General features: G+C 39.3%; 1 protein-coding gene across 2 annotated transcripts in view; it reads right to left on the bottom strand.

Moving 5' to 3' along the window:
• The window catches only part of MEGF9 (multiple EGF like domains 9), a 119,646-nt gene that overhangs the window by 16,550 nt on the left and 79,425 nt on the right, over positions 1–23,671 (bottom strand). For both annotated transcript variants that reach the window (XM_033237636.1, XM_033237637.1), the window contains one exon: positions 7,397–7,536. In XM_033237636.1, the coding sequence (XP_033093527.1) occupies positions 7,397–7,536 (140 nt within the window). The remainder of the gene's footprint in view (positions 1–7,396; positions 7,537–23,671) is intronic.

Raw genomic sequence — 23,671 nt, 5'->3', positions numbered from 1 at the left:
CCCGTCTCTACTAAAAATACAAAAACTAGCCGGGCGAGGTGGCGGGCGCCTGTAGTCTCAGCTACTCGGGAGGCTGAGGCAGGAGAATGGCGTAAACCCGGGAGGCGGAGCTTGCAGTGAGCTGAGATCCGGCCACTGCGCTCCAGCCTGGGCGACAGAGCGAGACTCCGTCTCAAAAAAAAAAAAAAAAAAAAAAAAAAAAAGAATTATTTATTTTTACAATAAAAATAAAGACCATAACGTTTAAAACCTATATACGGTAGAAACTAATTATGTGAATTTGCTTTTTTAATAGCTTACAAATCCTCTGTGAGAGGCAACACAGCATTTCAAAAATGGTATGGGATTTAATGTCAAATTTGTGTTCCATTTCCAGCTGAACTTCTCACAAACTATGTTACCTCAAGCAAATAGCTTCTCTGATTTTCATTCTTCTAATCTGTAAAATGGGATAATAATTCTTTGGCTAATGATTTAATATAATGTGAGCATTTCAAAGGGTGAAAGACTACTGCATAGGACAAAATGTTTTTTCTTTATATCTTAATTTCCTCATCTGTAAATTTTAAAAGCTGAACTAGATGAAATCTAAGGTTTCCTTTAAATCTAAAATCTAAGGGTCTTTCTTTTATGATAAATGATATATAAAAATAAGCTGAAGTTTAACATTGTTCATTGTGCTCTGCTTGGAACCCCCAAAATATAACAATACTGCCCTAAAACTCACATTCTCACATTCTCATTGCTTAAAGATGGCCAAAGTGTGGATCAAAAGAAAAAGGAATGTTTCCTGAGATGATTTTTTTCATGCTCCTTGACTAAGCATCTCAAAAATCTTTGTAGAGATAACCAAGAAAATAACTAGTCAACGAAAGGAATGTAGGGCTCCTTTCCAGCCTAATTTAGGGACAAAACATTGAAAACATACCTGTAAAAATTGTTACCTGCAAAAAGACCTTTCCTTATTCCTTTATTTATTTTACCATTTCATCATTTATATATAAACCTGTCGGAAATACAGTAATGTGCTTTGTTGTAGGAAGAAATGCCTTACCCTCTTTATAGAACAAAAGGCAAGCTTCAACCTGTCAAACTGAAAGGAGGCCACTATGGAGCCCAGCTTAACAAGGGAGAGAGTAATAGGGCATAAGGTCAGAGAGAAACGCAGGACCCAGAAAATGTAAAACCAGATAGGCTGGTTTGAATTCTGTTTATTCCAAAAGGGATGAGAACCCATTGGAGGGTTTAAGCATGAAAATGACATGATCTGGTTTTACATTTTTTGTTTGAATTCTGTTTATTCCAAAAGGGATGAGAACCCATTGGAGGGTTTAAGCATGAAAATGACATGATCTGGTTTTACATTTTAAAAAGATTGCTCTGGTTGTTATATGGAGACTAACTGTGGTAGGGTGGGGATCAGGTAAGAGGGAGAGAAGAGAGGAGGCTGAAAGACCACATGAGATTGCGCCAAAGTAGTTCAAAGGGATGACAGTGGCTTGGGCAAGGATGATGCAATAAAAGTCATGAGCAGTGGTCAGATTCAGAGTATGTTTTGAAGATAGGGCTGATGGAATATACTGATAAGCTGGATATTTGCAGTAAGAAAAAGGAGAAAAATCAAATATGACTACTAGGCTTTGGGACTCAGTAACTTGGTGAAATGGATAGAGCAGGCTTAACTTATAAAGTTGAAAAAAAAGTTGTTTTGCATGTGTTAGGTTTATAATGCCAATTAAAACATTCAAGTGAAGATGTCAAGTGGATATTTGACTGTTGGACTGTTGGATATTTGAGTGTGGAGATCAAGGGAGAAATGTAAATCTGATAATAAGCACATCTATAGATGGCATTTAAATTAAATCCAGGGTTAAGGGAGAAAATGAGCTAAAACAAACAAACAAATACAAATTAAATCCAGGGGATTGAATGAGACCACTTAGGAAGAAAGTTTAAATGGCAAAGACAAACGTGACAAGCTCAGAGCCCTGAGGCACTCCAATGCTTGTAGTTGAACTGAGGAAGATAGTAGAACTAATAAGAAGGAAAAGCTGGTTAGGTAGCACAAAAACCAGGAAAGCATGATACCCAAAGTAAGGATCACTGGGGAGTAGATTAGTCAACTCAGTCAAGCTACTCAGGTCAAGTTACTCATCATAGGACACTATGAATACATAAAGGTACACTGGATTTTCAAAGGAAGTATATTATATGAACATAAAGTTCCAGTTTTAAAAATAATATCCCCCCACCTCCATTTTAAGGGAAATGTGCTTAATAAAGAAAATCTGGAAAAATACAGGAGTAGAAAGGGGTAAAAAAATAATCCTAGGAAATCTCTCATTAAGATTTTTAGGCTGGGCTCCGTGGCTCAAGCCTGTAATCCCAGGACTTTGGGAGGCCGAGATGGGTGAATCACCGAAGGTCAGGAGTTCAAGACTAGCCTGGCCACCATGGTGAAACCCCAAGTCTACTAAAAATACAAAAATTAGCCAGGCATGTGATGGTGGGTGCCTGTAATCCCAGCTACTTGGGAGGCTGAAGCAGGAGAATCACTTGAACCTGGGAGGCAGAGGTTGCAGTGAGCCAAGATCATGCCATACACTCTAGCCTGAATGACAGAGCAAGACTCAGTCTCAAAAAAAGAAAAAAAAAAAAAAACACCCACAGATTTTTAGTACTTCTCTTTGTAATCTTTTGTCATTTACAGGGGTTTGGCTTTTGTTTTTTAACTAGTCTAACTATATGGCATATGTCATTTTATACCTTGCTTCTTTCACTTTCTCATATTGCTATATATCATTCTTTAAAACATTTTATCAGCCAGGCACAGTGGCTCATACCTGTAACCCCATCACTTTAGGAGGCTGAGGCAGGCGGATCACCTGAGGTCAGGAGTTTGAGACCAGCCTGCCCAACATGGCAAAACCCCGTCTCTACTAAAAATACAAAAAAAATTAGCTGGGCATGATGGTGGGCACCTGTAATTCCAGCTACTCAGGAGGCTGAGGCAGGAGAATCACTTGAACCCAGGAGGCGGAGGTTGCAGTGAGTCAAGATCATGTCATGCACTCCAGCCTAAGTGACAGAGCAACTGTACTCCAGCCTGGACAGCAAGAATGAAACTCCGTCTCAGAAAAAAAAACAAAATAAAACATTTTATCGAGAATGTAATAACAGTTACCATTTACTGACTACTTGTGATGCGTCAGACACTATATGAAGGCTGTACTAATGTATTGCATTTAATCTTCACAACAACCCACTAGGCAGTTACTGCTATTATATCAAATTTACAGGTGAAGAAACAGATTAAGTAACTTGCCCAATGTAAGGTCAACATTTGGTTTTCTGTGTTTTTAATAACATACTGCCTAGATAACAGTATTTACTTCATACCCTACTGTGAGAAATTGGGTTGTCTAACTTTTTAAAATTGTAACTACCACTTTGGCGAGCATCTTTGAACATAAGCTTCTTATGAATTTAGAATTCTTTCCTTAGAATAGATTCCTGGAAATAGAATTACTGGATCAAAGAAGAATTTTTAAGATTTCTAATACTTACTATCAAATTGCTTTCCAAAATGTTTATCCAAATATATTTTACCACAAAAAAAGAGTACTTTGAAAATCTACTTCAATCTAAAACAGAAGGAACAGAAAAACAGTAGAGGGGGTGAAAATAGGACTGTAAAAACGTAGTAAGTGGCCACCAGAGGGCAACCTTATCACAGCACTGTTGAAAATAAAGACACTTGACAAGAGTGGTTTTATATAAAGCTTGTAATTTTAAATAAAGTATTTGCACTCCTTCATGTTGGATTCCACTTTTATTATAATTCCAAACAAAGAAACCATTTATTTCTCTCACTACTAGCTGCTTTTAGAAACCATAACCATGAAAAAGAATTATTTTGCCTTAAATTATCTCCAGATCAAGGGCAGGTCAGCACTTACATGACAACAAAGAGAGTGGCCTCATTGCTGTAAGAAAAATTAAAACTGAGAATCAGCAATGTAGACTGCTTTTTGGTACTGTAAAATATCTAGGGAGTAATTTTAATCAGCTCAGTATAACGAAGTATGCCTGTTGTTACCCAGTATTGAAAATCATTTTTCTTAGGCCGGGCGTGGTGGCTCAAGCCTGTAATCCCAGCACTTTGGGAGGCCGCGACGGGCGGATCACGAGGTCAGGAGATCGAGATCATCCTGGCTAATCCGGTGAAACTCCGTCTCTACTGAAAAATACAAAAAACTAGCCGGGCGAGGTGGCAGGGCGCCTGTAGTCCCCGCTACTCGGGAGGCTGAGGCAGGAGAATGGCGGAAACCTGGGAGGCGGAGCTTGCAGTGAGCTGAGATCCGGCCACTGCACTCCAGCCTGGGAGACAGAGCAAGACTCTGTCTCAAAAAAGAAAGAAAGAAAGAAAGAAAGAAAGAAAATCATTTTTCCTCTATATGTCTTTCCACTCATTTGTTCATTTATTTGATCAAAATTTAGTGAGCGGTTACTATATGCTAAAGCTCCATGCTAGAGATTGTGTATACAATAGTGAAAAAAAAACTCTTCTTGCCCTCATGAGTGAGCCATATGTGACTCAGAACCACAAATAAATATACAACTACAAACTGTGAAAAGTGCTATGAAAAAAATACAAGTATATGTGAGAACATATAATAGGGACATTACCATTAAGCCTAAAGGATCAGGAAATGCTTCCTGATGAAGTGGCCTTTAATTGATGACCTGAGGGAAGAATATGATTTAATAAGGCAGAGAGGTCAAGGATGGAGGTAGAGGTGGATTAGAAAAACCATTCTTGGCAGAGGAAAGATCATATATGAGATCCCTGGAAGCAGGGAACATGACTTGTTTTAGAAATCAGTGTGACTGGATCACAGATGTAAAGAAAAAGAACGCCAGGGCGGGGCACGGTGGCTCAAGCCTGTAATCCCAGCACTTTGGGAGGCCGAGACGGGCGGATCACGAGGTCAGGAGATCGAGACCATCCTGGCTAACACGGTGAAACCCCGCCTCTACTAAAAAAAATACAAAAACTAGCCAGGCGAGGTGGCGGGCGCCTGTAGTCCCAGCTCCTCTGGAGGCTGAGGCACGAGAATGGCGTAAACCCGGGAGGCGGAGCTTGCAGTGAGCTGAGATCCGGCCACTGCACTCCAGTCCGGGCGACAGAGCGAGACTCCGCCTCAAAAAAAAAAAGAACGCCAGAAGATAGAACTGGCAAATAGGCAGGGACAAGATCACATAAAAGAAAAAATATATATATATAATTTCTTCTAAATCAATTTGTTTCACTATACAGTATTTGAATGAAGAATAAACTTTCAACCGATTTTTCCAGGGTACTTTCGACTTCAAATATTTTGCCACCCTGTTCTCTTTTTTTTTTTTTTTTTTTTTTTTTTTTTTTTTTGAGGCGGAGTCTCGCTCTGTCGCCCGGACTGGAGTGCAGTGGCCGGATCTCAGCTCACTGCAAGCTCCGCCTCCCGGGTTTACGTCATTCTCCTGCCTCAGCCTCCCGAGTAGCTGGGACTACAGACGCCCGCCACCTCGCCCGGCTAGTTTTTGTATTTTTTAGTAGAGACGGGGTTTCACTGTGTTAGCCAGGATGGTCTCGATCTCCTGACCTTGTGATCCGCCCGTCTCGGCCTCCCAAAGTGCTGGGATTACAGGCTTGAGCCACCGCGCCCGGCCCACCCTGTTCTCTTAAAAACACTTGTCAGACTAGTGTGTCCTGATTTTTTTGTTTGTTTGTTTGGGGAAAAAAAATGTTTCCAAGGAAGGACACTTAATCCTCACATTTAGGAAAACTAAGATCAGAAGTTAATTGGCTTTAGTTTTTAATAGTTTGACTAAGTTTGCCTAAATGTGGTTTTCTTTGTTTTTATACTGCTTAGGGTTTGCTGAGCTTTCTGAATCTGTGGGTTGATGCCTTTAATCAATTTGGAAAATTCCTGGTCATTTTCTCTTCAGATATTACTGTGACCCAATATCTCTTTCCTCTCGTTTTAGCTCTCCAATTACATTTATGCTAAACCTTTTGGCTGTGTCCCACATCTTCCCTGCTCTGTTCTTCCCATTATATTTTCTCGAAATGCTTCAGTTTGGATATTTTTAATTGTACTGTATTCAAGTCTACTAACTTTGTCTTCACTGTGTACAATTTACTGTTAGATTAATGCAATGAGTTATTAATTCACATGTTGTATTTTTCAGTTCTAGTTTGTTCATTTGATTTTTTAGAGATTCCAATTTCTACTGAAATTTTGCCTCTCTTCACCTATTTTGTCTGATTTTCCCTCTATTGTATGAAAATACGAATTTTAGTTAAGTCTTTCTACGCTAACTCTAACATCTAGGTCACCTAAGGGCCTGCTTCCATTGTTCATTTTTTTCTCTTTGGTATTGGTCACATTTTTCTGTCTTTGCATTGTCTAGTATTTTTTACTGTATGCCGGACACAGTATATAAAAGAACCAGAGAGGGCTCCCCTTTCATCAATTAGGCAGATATAATGAGAGAATTACTTCAATCCAATCCGAAGTTGAGGCGGCCTGAGGGTGGACTATAATTTTAGTATGAGTTAATCAACTTCTGATTCCTTACTATTTCTTGGTCATGACCCTCTAAAGCTTTTGATTGAGAGCCTAGCAAGCTTGTGTCTCCTTGGCCCTAAAAGACTGTGAGAGATTTGTATCCGCCTTTGGTAATTTGAGCCTAGGTCCCACTGCATGCACCTTCAGAGTCTGAGAACATCTTGAGGGGGAGATAATTGAACGTCACCGCAGGCCCTCTCTTTCTAAAGGGATTTTGTCTCCTCAGCACAAGACTGAAAGAGAAAGAGATTTTTTTCTACCTTTCTGGCCCAGCCTTCCATCTTCTGCATAGTCAGCTAATATCCTGTGGAAAGGCTGGCCTTGTGTTTAGGGATCCTCTTATTTCCAACCATTATGCAAGCCTTAAATGACTGCCAAAAGCATTTCTTGTATCTCTTTCCTAAAGAAGAATTCCTTTGCTTGGATCTAGCTCATTCTTTGCCTATGCTCGGAATCAGCAAATGTCCCCTGGAAAGACAATGGCTGGTGATCATCAGTTTACCTAGAAAGAGTTCCAACCCTTCTGGAATTGTAGTTCCTATAGTTCTCCTTGCCTCCATAGGTGTGTGTATACATATATTTTTTTTTTTTTTTTTTTTGAAATTTACGTACTTTTTCAAGTTTGTTGTAGCAGGAGTTTGGCTTGCTGTGATCTATTACATCCTACTTAGAAGATAAAGGCCCTTCCAAACTATTTCAGAAGAATCAACCTATAGCTGAAAGATTTCCAAATGAAAAGAACAGTGGAATAATTACATGACAAAGTTAAGGAAAGTATGTACCTGTGAGGGCATCACAACTGGCAGACCGATTATTGCACTGGCAGGGCAAGCAGCCATTCTTACTAAAACCATAATATCCATCTTGGCATCGGTCACATGTAGAGCCAATGACACCCACTTTGCACTGGCATTTCCCAGAACTGCAAATAAAAGCAAAGGCAATGAATAAAAGTAAATCAGTTTAAAAGTTGTATTGCCTAACATCCGAGAAGGGAAAGAAAGCCCAGCTCATGTAAATCATATATACTTACCATATCTCAAAGCCTTGTGTCCAAAGAAATCACCTTTAAAATTCTGTATTGCTATTAAAAGCTGCCTAGTGTATTGCATAATGCCATTTCTTAGCTAACAAATAATTTTACAGAAAATTTAAAATGGAGGCATTTGAAAGCAAGAGTAATAATTATGATGATGATGACGATAAAAACAATGAGCTATCATGTATTGAGGGCTTATGTAAATAATATATTTTTTCTCTAATCCTCAAGGTAGTTCTACTTGGTGAGGGTCATAATACTTATTTTACTACTGAGAGAATTCAGATAAAGTTATTGTCCTCAGCTAGTAAGTCAAGTCTATTCACACAAAGCCAGACTTTTCCCTACCATACTATCTACTCCTAAGATTGACTCTAAATTGGTATAAGAAATTTGTCTGCCAAATAACTTGATATTCCTTAGGTATCAAGCTTCATTCTGTAGATCCAAAGCATTACAGTTCACCATCTATATAGGTCCTGACTCCAGTGATGGTGTTTATGCTCTCTCCAGAATAAATCTTGGTCTCTTTTCTCACTGCAAGTAAATTTCAGGTCTTTAACAAAAGCTGAGAAATCTTATTGCTTAAAGAGAAGCTGCAGCCTAACAAAGTCAAAGGTTCTCAGAGATATAAGCCCAAATACTTTGATGTTTAAAGCTTAATTAAAATTTGTACTGATCATAGTATAGATGTTTTTAAAAATGCAACAAAAATTTGCATTATCTAATTTACACTATCAAACATAAATCTATGAATCTTAAGTAATTTAGCAAAGAAAAAAGAAAAGAAGCCACACACACATACACAGTCTTACACAAGAATATCCCAAGGCACTTAAAGATCTAGCAAATAAAATCTGTATTCATAAAAAATAAAATTCAGGAATATTTTATGACTCAATAAGAAGGAACCAGTCAATCGAAGCCCCTCTACACTATCAGAAAATTATGAAGAACATAATGTACCTTTCAAAGAATGGCTTACAACACTTCATTATTTCCAAGGCTTTTAAAATGTTAATCAAAATATGCTTACTCCTCATTCCTCTAAATACATTTATTCAGTATACAAAAGGATAAACAGTTACTTTCAATGATGGTGTTTGCCTAACCCACAACCTATAAGAAAAAGGTATTCCTTTTGAACACAAAATCACTTAATAATATTGTGTAACCATAATATAGCCAATGTTCCCAAAGTAGTCGCTATTCCTAAAGTGAGTTTTCCCTTCATAATTCTTGCGACACTAAAAGACTTTCTACCTGGAGGATCTGCTCCTTAATTGCTGATTTAAAAAAAAAATCATGCGTGACTTAATGAATCCTGATGAAGTAGTTGTCTGAGTGTACATACCATGCTTTATTTTTTCCTGGGTGTTTTTTTGTTTTGTTTTGTTTTTGGTTTGTGTTTTTTTGCTTTTTTTTTTTTTTGAGAGGGTCTCATTTAGTCCCCTAGGCAGCAGTGGTGCGATTTCGGCTCACTGCGGCCTCAACCTCCTGGGTTCAGGTGGTCCTTCTGCCTCAGCCCCCCAAGTAGCTGGGACTACAGGTATGCGCCACTATATCCGGCTAATTTTTGTATTTTTTGTGGAGACAGGGTTTTCCCATGTTGCCCAGGCTGGTCTCAAACTCTGGAGCTCAAGCAATCCACCTGCCTCGGCCTCCCAAAGTGCTAGCATTACAGGTATGACACATCACGTATGGCCAGATTTTAAAACAAGGGGGAAAAAAAGTGCTTTTCTCTCTTTTAAAAGAAAATATAGGTCGGGCATGGTGACTCATGGCCTTTATCCCAGCACTTTGGGAGGCTGAGGCAGGTGGATCACTTGCGGTCAGGAGTTCAAGACCAGTGACCAGCCTGGCCAGCATGATGAAACCCCATCTCTACTAAAAATACAAAAATTAGTCAGTGTGGTGGTGTGTGTCTGTAGTTCCAGCTACCCAGGAGGCTGAAACAGGAGAATTGCTTGAACCCGGGAGATGGAAGATGCAGTGAGCCAAGATCATATCACTGCACTCCAGCTTGGGTGATAGAGTGAGACTCCGTCTCAAAAAAAAAAAAAAAGAAGTGAGGAATTTTGGTTGTGAGGCTGCACTACTAGTGCTTTTTGCATCATGTTATTCATGGCCCAAGGCCAATTTCTGCATGTATAAGAATTAAATTTATCAGGCATGGTGGCACATGCCTATAGTCCCAGCTACTCAGGAGGCTGAGGCAACAAGCTGAGGCAGGAAGATCACTTGAGACCCGGAGTTCTAGGCTGCATGAACTACTCCAACTGCAGTTAAACAGGAATAAACAGCTGGGTCCACTTATCTCAAATTAAACCTATCTCTCATAAAGTCCCACAGGCCAGCGAAACACAGGAGACTAATCCTGCAACCACCCAACGGGTTCACCTTGCCCACTGCCTAGACAGAGCTGATTTATCAAGATGGGGGAATTGCAATAGAGAAAGAGTAATTCATGCAGAGCCAGCTGTGCAGGAGACCGGAGCTTTATTATTACTCAAATCAGTTTCCCTAAGTATTCAGGGATTAGAGTTTTTAAGGACGACTTGGTAAGTGGGGTGAAGTCAGGGAGCCAGAAGTGCTGACTGGTTAGGCAGGAGATGACATTATAGGGAATTGAAGCCATTCTCTGGAGCTGAGTGTGCCATGATCGTGCCTGTGACGATCCAGCCTGAGTGACATAGGGAGATTCTGTCTCTCAAAAAAAGATTTAAATCAGCTGGGCACAGTGGCTCATGCCTGTAATCCCAGCACTTTGGGAGGCCAAGGCGAGTGGATCACGAGGTCAGGAGTTCGAGATCAGCCTGGCCAACACAGTGAAACCTCGTCTATACTAAAAATACGAAAATTAGCAGGGCATGGTGGCACACGCCCATAGTCCCAGCTACTCGGGAGGATGAGGCAGGAGAATTGCTTGAACCTGTGAGGTAGAGGTTGTGGTGAGCCAAGACTGCACCACTGAACTCCAGCCTGGGTGACAGCGAGACTCTGTCTCACAAAAAAAAAAAAAGAAAAAAGAAAAAAGGAAGAAAAGAAATCACTCAGCAAATATAAAGCTTTGCCTGTGTGACTTCTTTCATAGAATAAAGACTTTACAACACTCCCTTTCATGGTCTCTGTTAAAGACTTGAATGCTTTCTGAAGCAAAGGTCAATGATATAAATGCAATGAAACCAAAAAAAGAGAAAAAAAAAAAGGCTATTAACAGACCACTTATGCTTATCCATAGATTTGAAATGAAAGAACCAAACCCCACAGCTTCATAACTGGAGAATAAAGGTATAGAACTGGATTTTAAATAGAAATCAGACATCTATACTATTGAGATCAGCTAACAATTAATTTAAGATAAAATTAGCTAATCTGGTCTTAATGACATGTTGCTAGTAAAGAAAGCACAAAAATTATATCAGAAAAAAAGAATATAGAATTATTCATAAAGGAAGTATAAGCACTGTGGAGTTTTGCTGCATTAACTATGCAATACTACACATTTCTTAAATTATCCCAAAAGGGATTCTCAGATTTCCTTGTGGTAGTAATGCTCAGTTATGGAATTTACATACTCAGGGTGTGAACAACTCCTGCAAGGTTTTAACACTTTAGAAGAAAGCATTTTTTTAAGTGTGTATAAATAATAATATATTTTACAACACTAATAGTCATTACTTTTTCAAAAGAAAATTCATTGGTGTATCATCTCAAGATATGGTGCATATCTATGTCAAATGAATATAAGCCAAATTACCTTTTTAAAGATTCTGTTTAAGATGAGTGGGTGGAGAAGTTTCAGAATTTCCATTATTTTATAGTCACATTGATTAGGTGGGATGGGTATAATACAGGCAAGGAGTATCAGGGTTTATGGAAAAAAACAGCCCGAGGATACAGAGTTTGGTTCATATTCCAGCTCTACTAGTGACTAGCTGGCACAAAGTATTTATTCTGTCTTGGCCTCTGTATTCTCATTTGCTAACTGAAGACAATTATACCAACCTTTGTAGGATTATTGTGAGAATTAAATATAGCATATACAACACATTTAGCACAGTGTCTGGCACATACTTAGTACTCAAAAATGAAGGCAACTGAACATGATGACAGTGATCCTAGATCTTAAAAATTTCCTGAGAATTCTAAGGAAAGTAGGTTAGAATTTCCAGCTGGCAAAGACAGGGAAAACTAAGTTACTTACTTTTAAAATTTGCAATTTGTAAGTAATTTAAAATTTTACAATTCTGTTAATAAAACTAAAAAAAAAAAAGCAAAAAATTAAGGGATAATTATTAGTTTGTAGCAAAAATATGGCTGGAAAAAGAGAGCACATTATAAACACATGGTAGAAACAGTTTTGGGGGAAAAAATTTAATCAAGAAGGGAAAGGATCTGCAAAATCCTACATTAGGTGGGATCAAAGCCAGCTGGACTTGACTTGCTTTTCTACCAACTAGTTAATGATTTATTTCTAAATTGTTAAATGTGTTGGCATGTTTTTTGTTATCAATAAAGTCTATTTTCTTCCTAAGATTTACAAGATATAAAGTACGTCTATATGTATATTTTTAGGTATCACATTATCAATTTTAACTCAAGCAGTTACAGAATAACTTAAAAATTATACATAGTTCTTCCCTTTTTCTTTTTTTTGAGATGGAGTCTTGCTCTGTCGCCCAGGCTGGAGTGGTGCAGTGGCACGATCTTGGCTTACTGCAACCTCCGCCTCCCAGGTTCAAGCGATTCTCCTGCCTCAGCCTCCCAAGTAGCTGGGGCTACAACAGGCAAGCACTACCACGCCCGGCTAATTTTTGTATTTTCAGTAGAGACAGAGTTTTGTCATGTTGGCCAGGCTGGTCTTGAACTCTCGACCTCAAGTGGTCCACGCACCTGGGCCTCCCGAACTGCTGGAATTACAGGCGTGAGACACTGTGCCCAGCCCATAATTAATTAGAGAAAATTAATTCATTTGTGGTCATTTGGGAACTTTGCTTTTCCCCATCCTTCTTCCTCAGACAGCATGCATGTTGACACTCTGACATGAAGAGAATAAGAAACACAATAAAGAGATAATGAAATGTATCAATTTTCTTCTTCCTCCACTTTTAAAAATGAACTTAAAAATAACTTTTTAAAGCTATATATATATATATATATATTTTTTTTTTTTTTTTTTTTTTTTTGAGACGGAGTCTCGCTCTGTCGCCCGGGCTGGAGTGCAGTGGCCGGATCTCAACTCACTGCAAGCTCCGCCTCCCGGGTTTAGGCCATTCTCCTGCCTCAGCCTCCTGAGTAGCTGAGACTACAGGCGCCCGCCACCTCACCCGGCTAGTTTTTTTGTATTTTTTAGTAGAGATGGGGTTTCGCCGTGTTAGCCAGGATGGTCTCGATCTCCTGACCTCGTGATCCGCCCGTCTTGGCCTCCCAAAGTGCTGGGATTACAGGCTTGAGCCACCGCGCCCGGCCAAAGCTATTTTTAAATAACTAAAAAACAATTTAGTTTGGGAGGAGACTCAAACTACTAATTAAAATAGTCTGAAATCAGTAATAGCAAACTGCTGATTATAAACTCTCTCAATATATTAAAATCAAACTTTAAAAGGTAGCTAGAAAAAGTTTTTCTGACTAGAAAAAGGTTTTATATGGAAAAATAAAATGAAAAGTTATTAAAAATTCTTAATTTCATGTCTGGGTCATGGTTTTGTAGAGGTAAGAAAATAATAGTTTCTCTTCTTCTGTTAAAAGAAATTTAACAATTGGACTTTCTGGCAAAAGATTATCTGAATTTAGTGTTCTTCTGTCTTTCCACAGTTATGGAAAAGATCATTATGCAATAAGCGAGACTTCTGGAGGAAAAAAAGGATAGCTTTATTGCTGAAAACATTGGGCTATTATGCTAAACATTCCTTGTATTTTTGAGGGCAAATAGTCTAAAATATGTTTAGAGGAAATCCATATTCAGACAGAAATTCTTTTGGTTTTTTTTTTTTTTTCCAGAGACAGAGGACAGTTTATTCCTCCCAACAAAAGCAGTAGCTAGAGTAGAGTATCAGCATTTGCACCATGTCCCCAAACCTCAATTCCCAACGGTCATGCAAAGAGGGCCAGTGATGCCTGCATATGAGGTGGGTTGTTACAGAAGAAGAACCCCAAACTTAGAGAATCCAAATCTTTTATAATGGACAGTGAGCTTACCTGATCTTTGCCCAGGAGGGAGACTTTATTTTTATTATATTGGACAGTGGCAAATCTGTCCTTTACCCAGAGGAAGATATTAGCTCTATTTTCCAAGGCAGTTTGCTATGCAAATATCCTTGAATAAATAGTCCAGAACAAGGCAGTGCCTCTGCTTGCAAAAGCACAAGAGACCTTTAGAGAATTGTCTTGAAACAATAACCACCTCTCAATGATACAATCGCTTAGCCTCTGTAAACTTTTCTCATGAGTACAACACTCCAGTCACGATGACTTTGTTTTGTTTTTTGTTTGTTTTTTGAGACAGGGTCTCACTGTGTTGCTCAGGCTGGAGTGTAGTGGTGCAATCACAGCTCATTGCAGCCTCAACCTCCTTGGCTCAAGAAATCCTCCCACCTCATTCTCTTGAGTGTGAAACTACAGGCATGTACCAGCATGTCTGGATAACTTTTTGAAATTTATTTTTTTTTGTAGAGACAAGATCTCATTATATTGTCCAGGCTGGTCTCAAACTCCTGGGCTCCAGCAATCCTTCAGCCTCGTTCTCCCAAAGTACTGGGACTACAGGTGTGAGCCACTGTGCCTGGCCCAGTCATGATGATTAATCTGAACAACAGAGCCAAATCCTGCCTGTGACACATTTTAAATAAAGTTTTATTGGAACACAGGCTGGGTGCAGTGGTTCATGCCTGTAATCCCAGCATTTTGGGAGGCCAAGGCAGGCAGATCACTTGAAGCTAGGAGTTCCAGACCAGCCTGGCTAACAGGGTGAAACACTGTCTCTACTAAAAATACAAAAATTAACTGGGAATGGTGGCACACAGCTGTAATTCCAGCTACTCGAGAGGCTGAGGCATGAGACTCACTTGAACCTGGGAAGTGGAGGTTGTTACAGTGAGGTGAGATTGTGCCACTGCACTCCAGCCTGGGTGACAGATTGAGACTCTGTCTCAAAAAAAAATTTTGGCCAGGCACCTGTAATCCCAGCACTTTGGGAGGCCGAGAAGGATGGATCACCTGAGGTCAGGAGTTCCAGACCAGCCTGGCCAAAATGGTGAAACCCCGTCTCTTCTAAAAGTACAAAATTAGCCGGGCGTGTTGGCACGTGCTTGTAGTCCCAGCCACAAGAGAGGCCAAGGCAGGAGAATCACTTGAACCCAGGAGGCGGAGGTTGCAGTGAGCCGAGATGGTGCCACTGCACTCCAGCCTGGGCAACAGAGCGAGACTCTGTCTCAAAAAAAAAAAAAAAAAGGTAAAGTTTTATTGGAACACAGTCATTAATTTATGTATTGTCTATGGCTATTTTCACTCTTTAATGTTACAGTTCAGTATACCTTGACTATCCTCCCATTGCTGAGTGGCCTTTTTTGCTATTATTTTTAATTGACAAACGGTAATTGTACATATTTATAGGGTACAGTGTGGTATGTCAATACAAGGCCTATACATATACTTTTGTATCTGTTAACCTTTGGCTATCCTCCCCCTCCCCCTTTTTCTACCTTTAATACCACTATTCTACTTTCTACTTCCGTAAGATCAACCTTTTTAGTTACCACATGAGTAAGAACATGCAGTATTTCTGCACCTGTCTTACTTCACTTAAGATAATGTTCTTCGGCCGGGCACGGTGGCTCACGCCTGTAATCCCAGCACTTTGGGAGGCCGAGGCGGGCGGATCACAAGGTCAGGAGATCGAGACCATCCTGGCTAACACGGTGAAACCCTGTCTCTACTAAAAATACAAAAAATTAGCCAGGCGTGGTGGCAGACGCCTGTAGTCCCAGCTACTCGGGAGGCTGAGGAAGAAGAAGGGCGTGAACCCGGGAGACAGAGCTTGCAGTGAGCTGAGATTGCGCCACTGCACTCCAGCCTGGGCAACAGAGCGAGACTCAGTCTCAAAAAATAACAACAACAACAACAAAAAGATAATGTTCTTCAAGTTCATCCATGGTGCCATGAATGATAGAATTTCATTCTTTTTTATCACTAACTAGTGTTCCATCACATACATTTCTTTATCCACTCTTCTGGTGATGGACACTGAGGTTGATTCTGTATCTTGGTTATTGCGAAGTGCTGCAATAAACATGGGCAGGCAAATATCTCTTTGGCAAACTGATTTCCTTTCCTGTAGATATACACCCAGTAGAGGGATTGTTGGATCATATGATAGTTCTATTTTTAGTTTTCTGAGGAACCTCCACACTGTTTTTCATAATGGCTGTGCTAATTTACATTTCCACTAGAACAGCATATAAGAGTACCCTTTTCTCTGCATCTTTGCCAGCATTTATTCTTTGTTGTCTTTTTGATAACAGACATTTTAATGGGGGTGAGATGACATCTCACTGTAGTTTTGATTTGTACTTCTCTGATGACTAGTGATGTTGAGTACTTTTCATTTGTATGTTTTTGTTTGAGAAACGTTAATTCAGCTCCTTTGCCCATTTTTTTTTTTTTTTTTTTTTGAGACGGAGTCTCGCAGTCGCCCAGGCTGGAGTGCAGTGGCCGGATCTCAGCTCACTGCAAGCTTCGCCTCCCGGGTTTACGCCATTCTCCTGCCTCAGCCTCCGAGTAGCTGGGACTACAGGCGCCTGCCAACTCGCCCGGCTAGTTTTTTCTATTTTTTAGTAGAGACGGGGTTTCGCCGTGTTAGCCAGGATGGTCTCGATCTCCTGACCTCGCGATCCACCCGTCTCGGCCTCCCAAAGTGCTGGGATTACAGGCTTGAGCCACCGCGCCCGGCCCATTTTTAAAATTATTTGTTTACTGGTTGTTGAGGTGTTTGAAGTTATCTGGATATTAGTCTCTTTCAGATGAATAGTTTGCAAATATCTTCTCCCATTCTGCAGATTGTCTTTTCTCTCTGTTGATTGCTGTCTTTCCTGTGCAAAAGTTTTTTAACTGGATCTGATCCCATTTATCTATTTTTGCTTTTATTGCCTGTGCTGATGACGTCTTCATAAAATCTTTGCCCAGACCACTGCACTGAAACATTTCTTCTATGTTTTCTGCCAGTAGTTTCATAGTTTTTGGTCTTGCATTTAGTTCTTTAGTCTATTTTGAAATGATTTTTGTACATGGTGAGAGATAAAGGTCTAGTTTCATTTTTCTGCATATGGATATCCAGTTTTCCCAGCACCACTTATTGAAGAGACTTTCCCATTCCCAATGAATGTTTTTGGCACCTCTGCTGAGAATCAAGTTGGCTGTAAATATGTGGATTCATTTCTAAATTCTTTATTCTGTTCCATTCTTCTATGTGTCTGTTTTTATGCCAGTACCATGTTGTTTTGGTAACTATAGTTTTGTACTATATTTTGAAGTCCAGCAGTGTGTTGACTCCAGCTTTGTTCTTTTTGTTCAGAATATTTGAGGTCCTTTGTGGTTCCATATGAATTTAAGGATTGTATTTTCTTTTTCTTTTTCTTTTCTGAGATGGAACCTTGCTCTGTCACCCGGGCTAGAGTGCAATGGTGCAATCTCAGCTCACTGCATCCTCCACCTCCCAGGTTCAAGCAATTCTCCTGCCTCAGCCTCCTGAGTAGCTGGGATTACAGGTGCATACCACCATGCCCGGGTAATTTTTGTATTTTTAGTAGAGATGGGGTTTTGTCACATTGGCCAGGCTGGTCTTGAACTCCTGACCTTAAGTGATCTGCCAGCCTCAGCTTCCCAAAGTGCTGGGATTACAGGCATGAGCCACTGTGCCCTGCCCTGTATTTTCTATTTCTATGAAGAATGCCATAGATATTTTGATAGGGATAGCATTAAACCTGTAATCACTTTTGGTAGTATGGTTATTTTCACAATATTAATCATTCTTCTCCTTCTCCTCCTTTTTTTTTTTTTTTTTTTTTTTTTTTTTTTTTTGAGACGGAGTCTCGCTCTGTTGCCAGGCTAAAGTGCAGTAATGCGATCTCAGCTCACTGCAACCTCTGCATCCCAGGTTCAAGCAATTTGCCTGCCTCAGCCTCCCGAGTAGCTGGAACTACAGGTGTGTGCCACCACACCCAGCTAATTTTTGTATATTTAGTAGAGACGGGTTTCACCATGTTGGCCAGGATGGTCTTGATGTCTTTACCTGGTGATCTACCTGCCTCAGCCTCCCAAGTACCCAGCCCACAATATTAATTCTTCCAACCCATAAACATAGAATATCTTTCAATTTTTTTAATGTCCTAATCAATTTCCTTTCATCAGTGTTTTATAGTTTTCCTTGTATAAATCTTTCACATTCTTGGATAAATTTATTCCTAGGTGTTGTTTTTTTGGGGGGAGAGGGAGTTATTTTAAATAGGATTGGTTTTTTAAATTTCTTTTTCCACTATTTCATTGTTGCTGCGTAAAAAAAAAACTGATTTTTTATGTTGATTTTGTATCCTCTGACTTTACTGAATTAATTTATCAGTTCTAAGAGCTTTTTGGTGGAGCTTTTAGGGTTTTCTATATAAAAGATCATGTCATCTGCAAACAATTTGATTTCCTCCTTTCAATTTGGATGCCCTTTCTTTCTCTTACCTTCTTGCTCTGGCTAGGACTTCTGGTATTATGTTGAACAGGAGTGGTGAAAGTGGGCATCCTTGTCTTTTTCCAGTTCTTAGGGGAAAGACATTCACCTTTTCCCCACTCTGTATGATGTTGGTTGCTGGTTTGTCATATTGGCCTTTATTATTCTGAGGTATGTTTCTTCTATGTCTATTTTTTGAGTGTTTTTATCATGAAGAAATGTTGAATTTCATCAAAAGCTTTTTCTGCATCCATTGAGATGATCATATGGTTGCTGTCCTTCATTCTGTTGATTGATGTATCATGTTTATTGACTTGCATGTGTTGAACCATCCTTGCATCCCTGGTATAAATCCCACTTGATCATGGTGTATTTTCTTTTTAACGTGTTGTCAGATTTGGTTTGCAAGTATTCTGTTGGGGATTTTTGAGCCTATGTTCTTTAGGGATATTGGCCTGTAGTTTTTTTGTGTGTTGTGTCCTTGTCTGGTTTTGGTATCAGGATGATGCTAGCCTTACAGAATGAGTTAGGGAGAAGTCCCTCCTCTTTGATTTTTTGGAATAGTTTCAGGAGGATTAGTATTAGTTCTTCTTTGTATGTTTGGTAGAATTTGGCTATGAATGCAACCAGTGGGCTTTCCTTTATTGGGAGGCTTTTTATTGCTGATTCAATCTCATTACCTGTTACTGGTCTGTTCAGGTCTTCCATTTCTTTCTGATTCAGTCTTGGTAGCTTGCATGTTTCCAAACAAGTAGAATTTATCCATTTCCACTAGGTTTTCAGATTTCTTTTTTTTTTTTTTTTGAGACGGAGTCTTGCTCTGTCGCCCAGGCTGGAGTGCAGTGGCCGGATCTCAACTCACTGCAAGCTCCGCCTCCCGGGTTTAGGCCATTCTCCTGCCTCAGCCTCCCGAGTAGCTGAGACTACAGGCGCCCGCCACCGCGCCCGGCTAGTTTTTTTGTATTTTTTAGTAGAGATGGGGTTTCGTCGTGTTAGCCAGGATGGTCTCGATCTCCTGACCTCGTGATCCACCCGTCTCGGCCTCCCAAAGTGCTGGGATTACAGGCTTGAGCCACCGCGCCTGGCCGAGGTTTCCAGATTTCTTAGTGTACAGTTGTTTGTAATAGCCTCTAATGATCCTTTGTACTTCTGTGGCATCAGTTGTAATGTCTGCTTTTTCATTTCTGATTGTATTATTTAGGTTTTTTCTCTTTTTTTCTTGGTTAGTCTAGATGATGGTTTCTCAATTTTGTTTATCTTTTCAAAGCCAACTTTTCATTTAGTTGATTTTTTTGTATTGCTTTTTAGTCTCAATTTTAAAATTTTTGCCCTGGTCTTTATTATGTCTTTCCTTCTGCTAATTTTCAGTTTTGTTTGTTCTGGCTTTTCTAATTCCTTAAGCTGGATCATTAGGTTGTTTATTTGAAATTTTGCTAGTTTTTTAATACAAGTATTTATTGCTATAAAGTTTCCTTTTGATACTGTGTTTGCTCTATCCCATAGCATGTTATGGGATGCTGTGTTTCTATTTTCATTTGCTCCAAGAAATTTTAAAATTTCCTCATTGATCCAGTGGTCATTCAGGAGTGTATTGTTTAATTTTTGTGTATTTGTATAACTTTCCAAAGTTCCTCTAATTGTTGATTTCTAGTTTGATTCCATTACAGTCAGAAAAGATACCTGATATAATTTTAATTCTTTTAAATTTGTTAAGACTTATTTTGTAGTCTAACAGGTGGTCTACCCTGGAACATGTTCTATGGGCTATTGAAAAGAAAGGATGTACATTTTATAGCTTTTGGATTAAATGTTCTGTCAATGTCTGTTAGGTCCATTTGGTCTCAAGTGCAGTTTAAGTCAAATGTTTCCTTGTTGGTTTTCTGTCTAGATGATCTGTCCAGTGTTGAGACATTAGATATTGGGTATTGAAATCTCCAACTATTACTGTATTGGAGTCTAACTCTCCCTTTAGATCTAATATTATGTATATATGTGGGTGCTCAAGTGTTTGGTGCATATACATTTACAATTATTATATCCTCTTGCTAAATTAATTCCTTTATCACTATATAATGACCTTTTTTGTCTCTTTTTACAGTTTTTGACTCAAAGTTTGTTTTATCTGACTTAGGCATAGCTATTTCTGCTCACTTTTGGTTTCCATATGTGTGGAATATCTTTTTCCATAACTTTACTTTCAGTCTATATATGTCTTTACAAGTGAAGACAATTTCTTGTAGGCAGCATATAGTTAGGTCATATCTTTTTATCCATTAGGTCAGTCCACATCTTTTAAGTGGGGGATTTAATCTGTTTACACTCAAGGTTATTACTGATAGGTAAGGACTTACTGCTGTCATTTTGTTAATTGTTTTCTGGTTGTTTTGTATATCTTTATTTCCTTTCTTCCGCCTTTATTGTTTATCATTGATGTTTGTTGGTTTTTTTGTAGTGATAAGGTTTGATTCTTTTCTCTTTCTCCTTTGTCCATCTTTTCTACCGGTGAATATTACACTTTTGTGTTTTTTCATAATAATGATTATTGTCCTTTCACTTACAGATGTAGGACTCCCTTGAGCTTTTCATGTGAGGCTGGTGTAGTGGTGATGAATTCCCTCAGTTTTTGCTTGTCTGGGAAAGACTTTATTCCTCCCTTATTTCTGAAGGATAGCTTTTCTGGGTATAGTATTCTTGGTTCACTTTTTTTTTTCCTTTTAGCACCTTGAATATATCAACCCACTCTTTCCTGGCCTGCAAGATTTCTACAGAGAAATCTGCTGTTAGGTTAATGAAGATTCCCTTATACATGACTTGACACTTTTCTCTTGCTGTGTTTAGAATTCTCTCTTTGTCTTTGACTTTTGATAATTTGACTATTAAGTGCCTTGCATGGGACCTTTTCATGTTAAACCTATTTGGGGACCACTGAGCTTCCTGAAACTAAATTTCCATATTTCTCCCCAGACTTGGAAATTTTTTAGCTATTATTCCATTAAAGGTTTTCTATGCCTTTTCCCTTCTCTAGAACTCTCACAATACAAATACTTGTTCACTTAATGGTGTCCCATAAGTCTTGTAAGCTCTCTTCACTCTTTTTCATTCATATTTCTCTTTTTTTTTTTTTTCCTTTGACTGGGTAATTTCAAATGACCTATCTTCAAGTTCAGGGATTCTTTCTTTTGCTGGATCAAGTCAGCTGTTGAATCTCTTGTTGTATTTTTTAATTTAATTCACTGAATTCTTCAGTTGCAGGATTTCTGGTTGGTTCTTTTTTTATGATTTCTATCTCTTTGTTGAATTTGTCATTCACATCATAAATTCTTTTCTGATTGACTGAACTATCTGTATTTCCTTGTATATCATTGAATTTCCTTTAAAATCAATATTTTGAATTCCTTTTCTGGCAATTAGTTGATTTCCTTTTCATGGGGGTCTGTTACTAGGAAGTGACACTCCATTGGTGGTGTCATGTTTCCATGCTTTTTCCTGCTTCTCGTGTCCCTGTGTTGATGTCTGTGCACCTGGTGGAACAATTGCCTCTTCCTCTTTTTTGAGATGGAGTCTCCCTCTGTCACTTGTGCTGGAGTACAGTGGCACAATCTCGGCTCACTGCAACCTCTGCCTCCCAAGTTCAGGTGATTCTCTTGCCTCAGCCTCCCAAGTAGCTGGAATTACAGGTGTCCATCACTACGCCTGGCTAATTTTTTTGGTATTTTTGTAGAGATGGGGTTTCACCATATTGGCCAGGCTGGTCTCAAACTCCTGAGCTCAAGTAATCCACCCATCTTGGCCTCCCAAAGTGCTGGGATTACAGGTGTGAGCCACTGTGTCCAGCCTACCTCTTCCTAACTTTCTGGAGTGGCTTCCATAGATAAGGACTTTCATCTGCAGTTGGGTTTTAGTTTGCTGGTTGAAAAGGAGGTGGTGACTCTGTTTCCAATTGGTTGCGATGGTAGAGTCTTCATGCAGATTCTTCATCTTTATTCAATGTCAGCAATAACTGTAAGCATCTCAGTGGCATAGGCTGTATACATTTGTGGCAGTGGTGGCCAGAAATTCATAATACTCAAAAAGAGTACTGTTTAAGTGCAAAAATATTTTGTGATAACTGATCTTATCAAAATAAAATTTAAAAATTCAAAAACTCAGAAGTAAAACTTAAAGGCATAAAAATCAAATGTGAAACATTTGCACAACTTGCAACAGTTAACTTAATTCAACTAGGACAGTGATTTTTCACTTCCTTCACTGTTTTCTTTTTAAACAGAAAAAATACAAGCATAAAAATGGTGCTCCAGGCTGGGCGTGGTGGCTCATGCCTGTAATCCCAGCACTTTGGGAGGCCAAGGCGGGTGGATGATGAGGTCAGGAGTTCAAGACCAGCTTAGACAAGATGGTGTTACCCCATCTCTACTAAAAATACAAAAATTAGCTGGGCATGGTGGTGGGCGCCTGTAATCCCAGCTACTCAGGAGGCTGAGGCACAGAATTGCTTGAACCTGGGTGGTGGAGGTTGCAGTGAGGTGAGATAGCGCCACTGCACTCCAGCCTGAGCAACAGAGTAAGACTCTGTCTCAACAAAAAAAAAAAAAAAAAAAAGCACCACATTATATGATAGACTTTCTGCATTTCAAAAGTCATTTTGAAAAGAGAAAATGTAGAGACAAATATAGGGTCAGGTATCTTGCAAAGAAGTTGCTTCTCAAATATGTTAATATTTGTATTCTTTTGTAACCATCGTAAAAGAGCTGTTTAGTGAAAGGGTAAATTTTTTTAACTTTTTTCTTTTATTTTCTTTCCTTCTTTCTTTCTTTGAGACAGGGTCTCACTCTGTCACCCACACTGAAGTACAGTAATGTGATCACAGCTCACGGCAGCCTTGACCTTCTGAGCTCAAATAATCATCTTGCCTCAGCCCCTCTGAGTTGCTGGGACAATAGGTGCACGCTGCCACACCTGGCTAATTTTCTGATTTTGTAGAGACAGGGTCTCACTATGTTACCCAAGTTGATCTTTAACTCCTGGCTTCAAGTGATTCTCCCACACTGGCCTCCCAAAGTGCTAGGATTATAGGCATGGGCCACCACACCCAGCTGAAAAATTATTAATACCTAATTTTTGAACTTGCTGTATTCTAAGAACTTGTAGTGCCTATAATTTAGAACTCATTTGCTCGGAGAAACAATTGCATAAATAGTGGCTTAGTTTCCAGATCAGCAAACAAAAACCTGCTTAACTTGAAACATTAGTGACAGGGTTGAAGCCTAAGTTCTAAGTCTTTGAGTTTTGAATCCTATAGGGGGT

Source organism: Trachypithecus francoisi, unplaced genomic scaffold (genome assembly GCF_009764315.1).
Source record: "Trachypithecus francoisi isolate TF-2019V2 unplaced genomic scaffold, Tfra_2.0 Lachesis_group16, whole genome shotgun sequence".
NCBI classification, from domain to species: domain Eukaryota; kingdom Metazoa; phylum Chordata; class Mammalia; order Primates; family Cercopithecidae; genus Trachypithecus; species Trachypithecus francoisi.
Note: the sequence above shows the minus strand (reverse complement) of the source record. Positions and strands in the feature narration are given on the sequence as shown.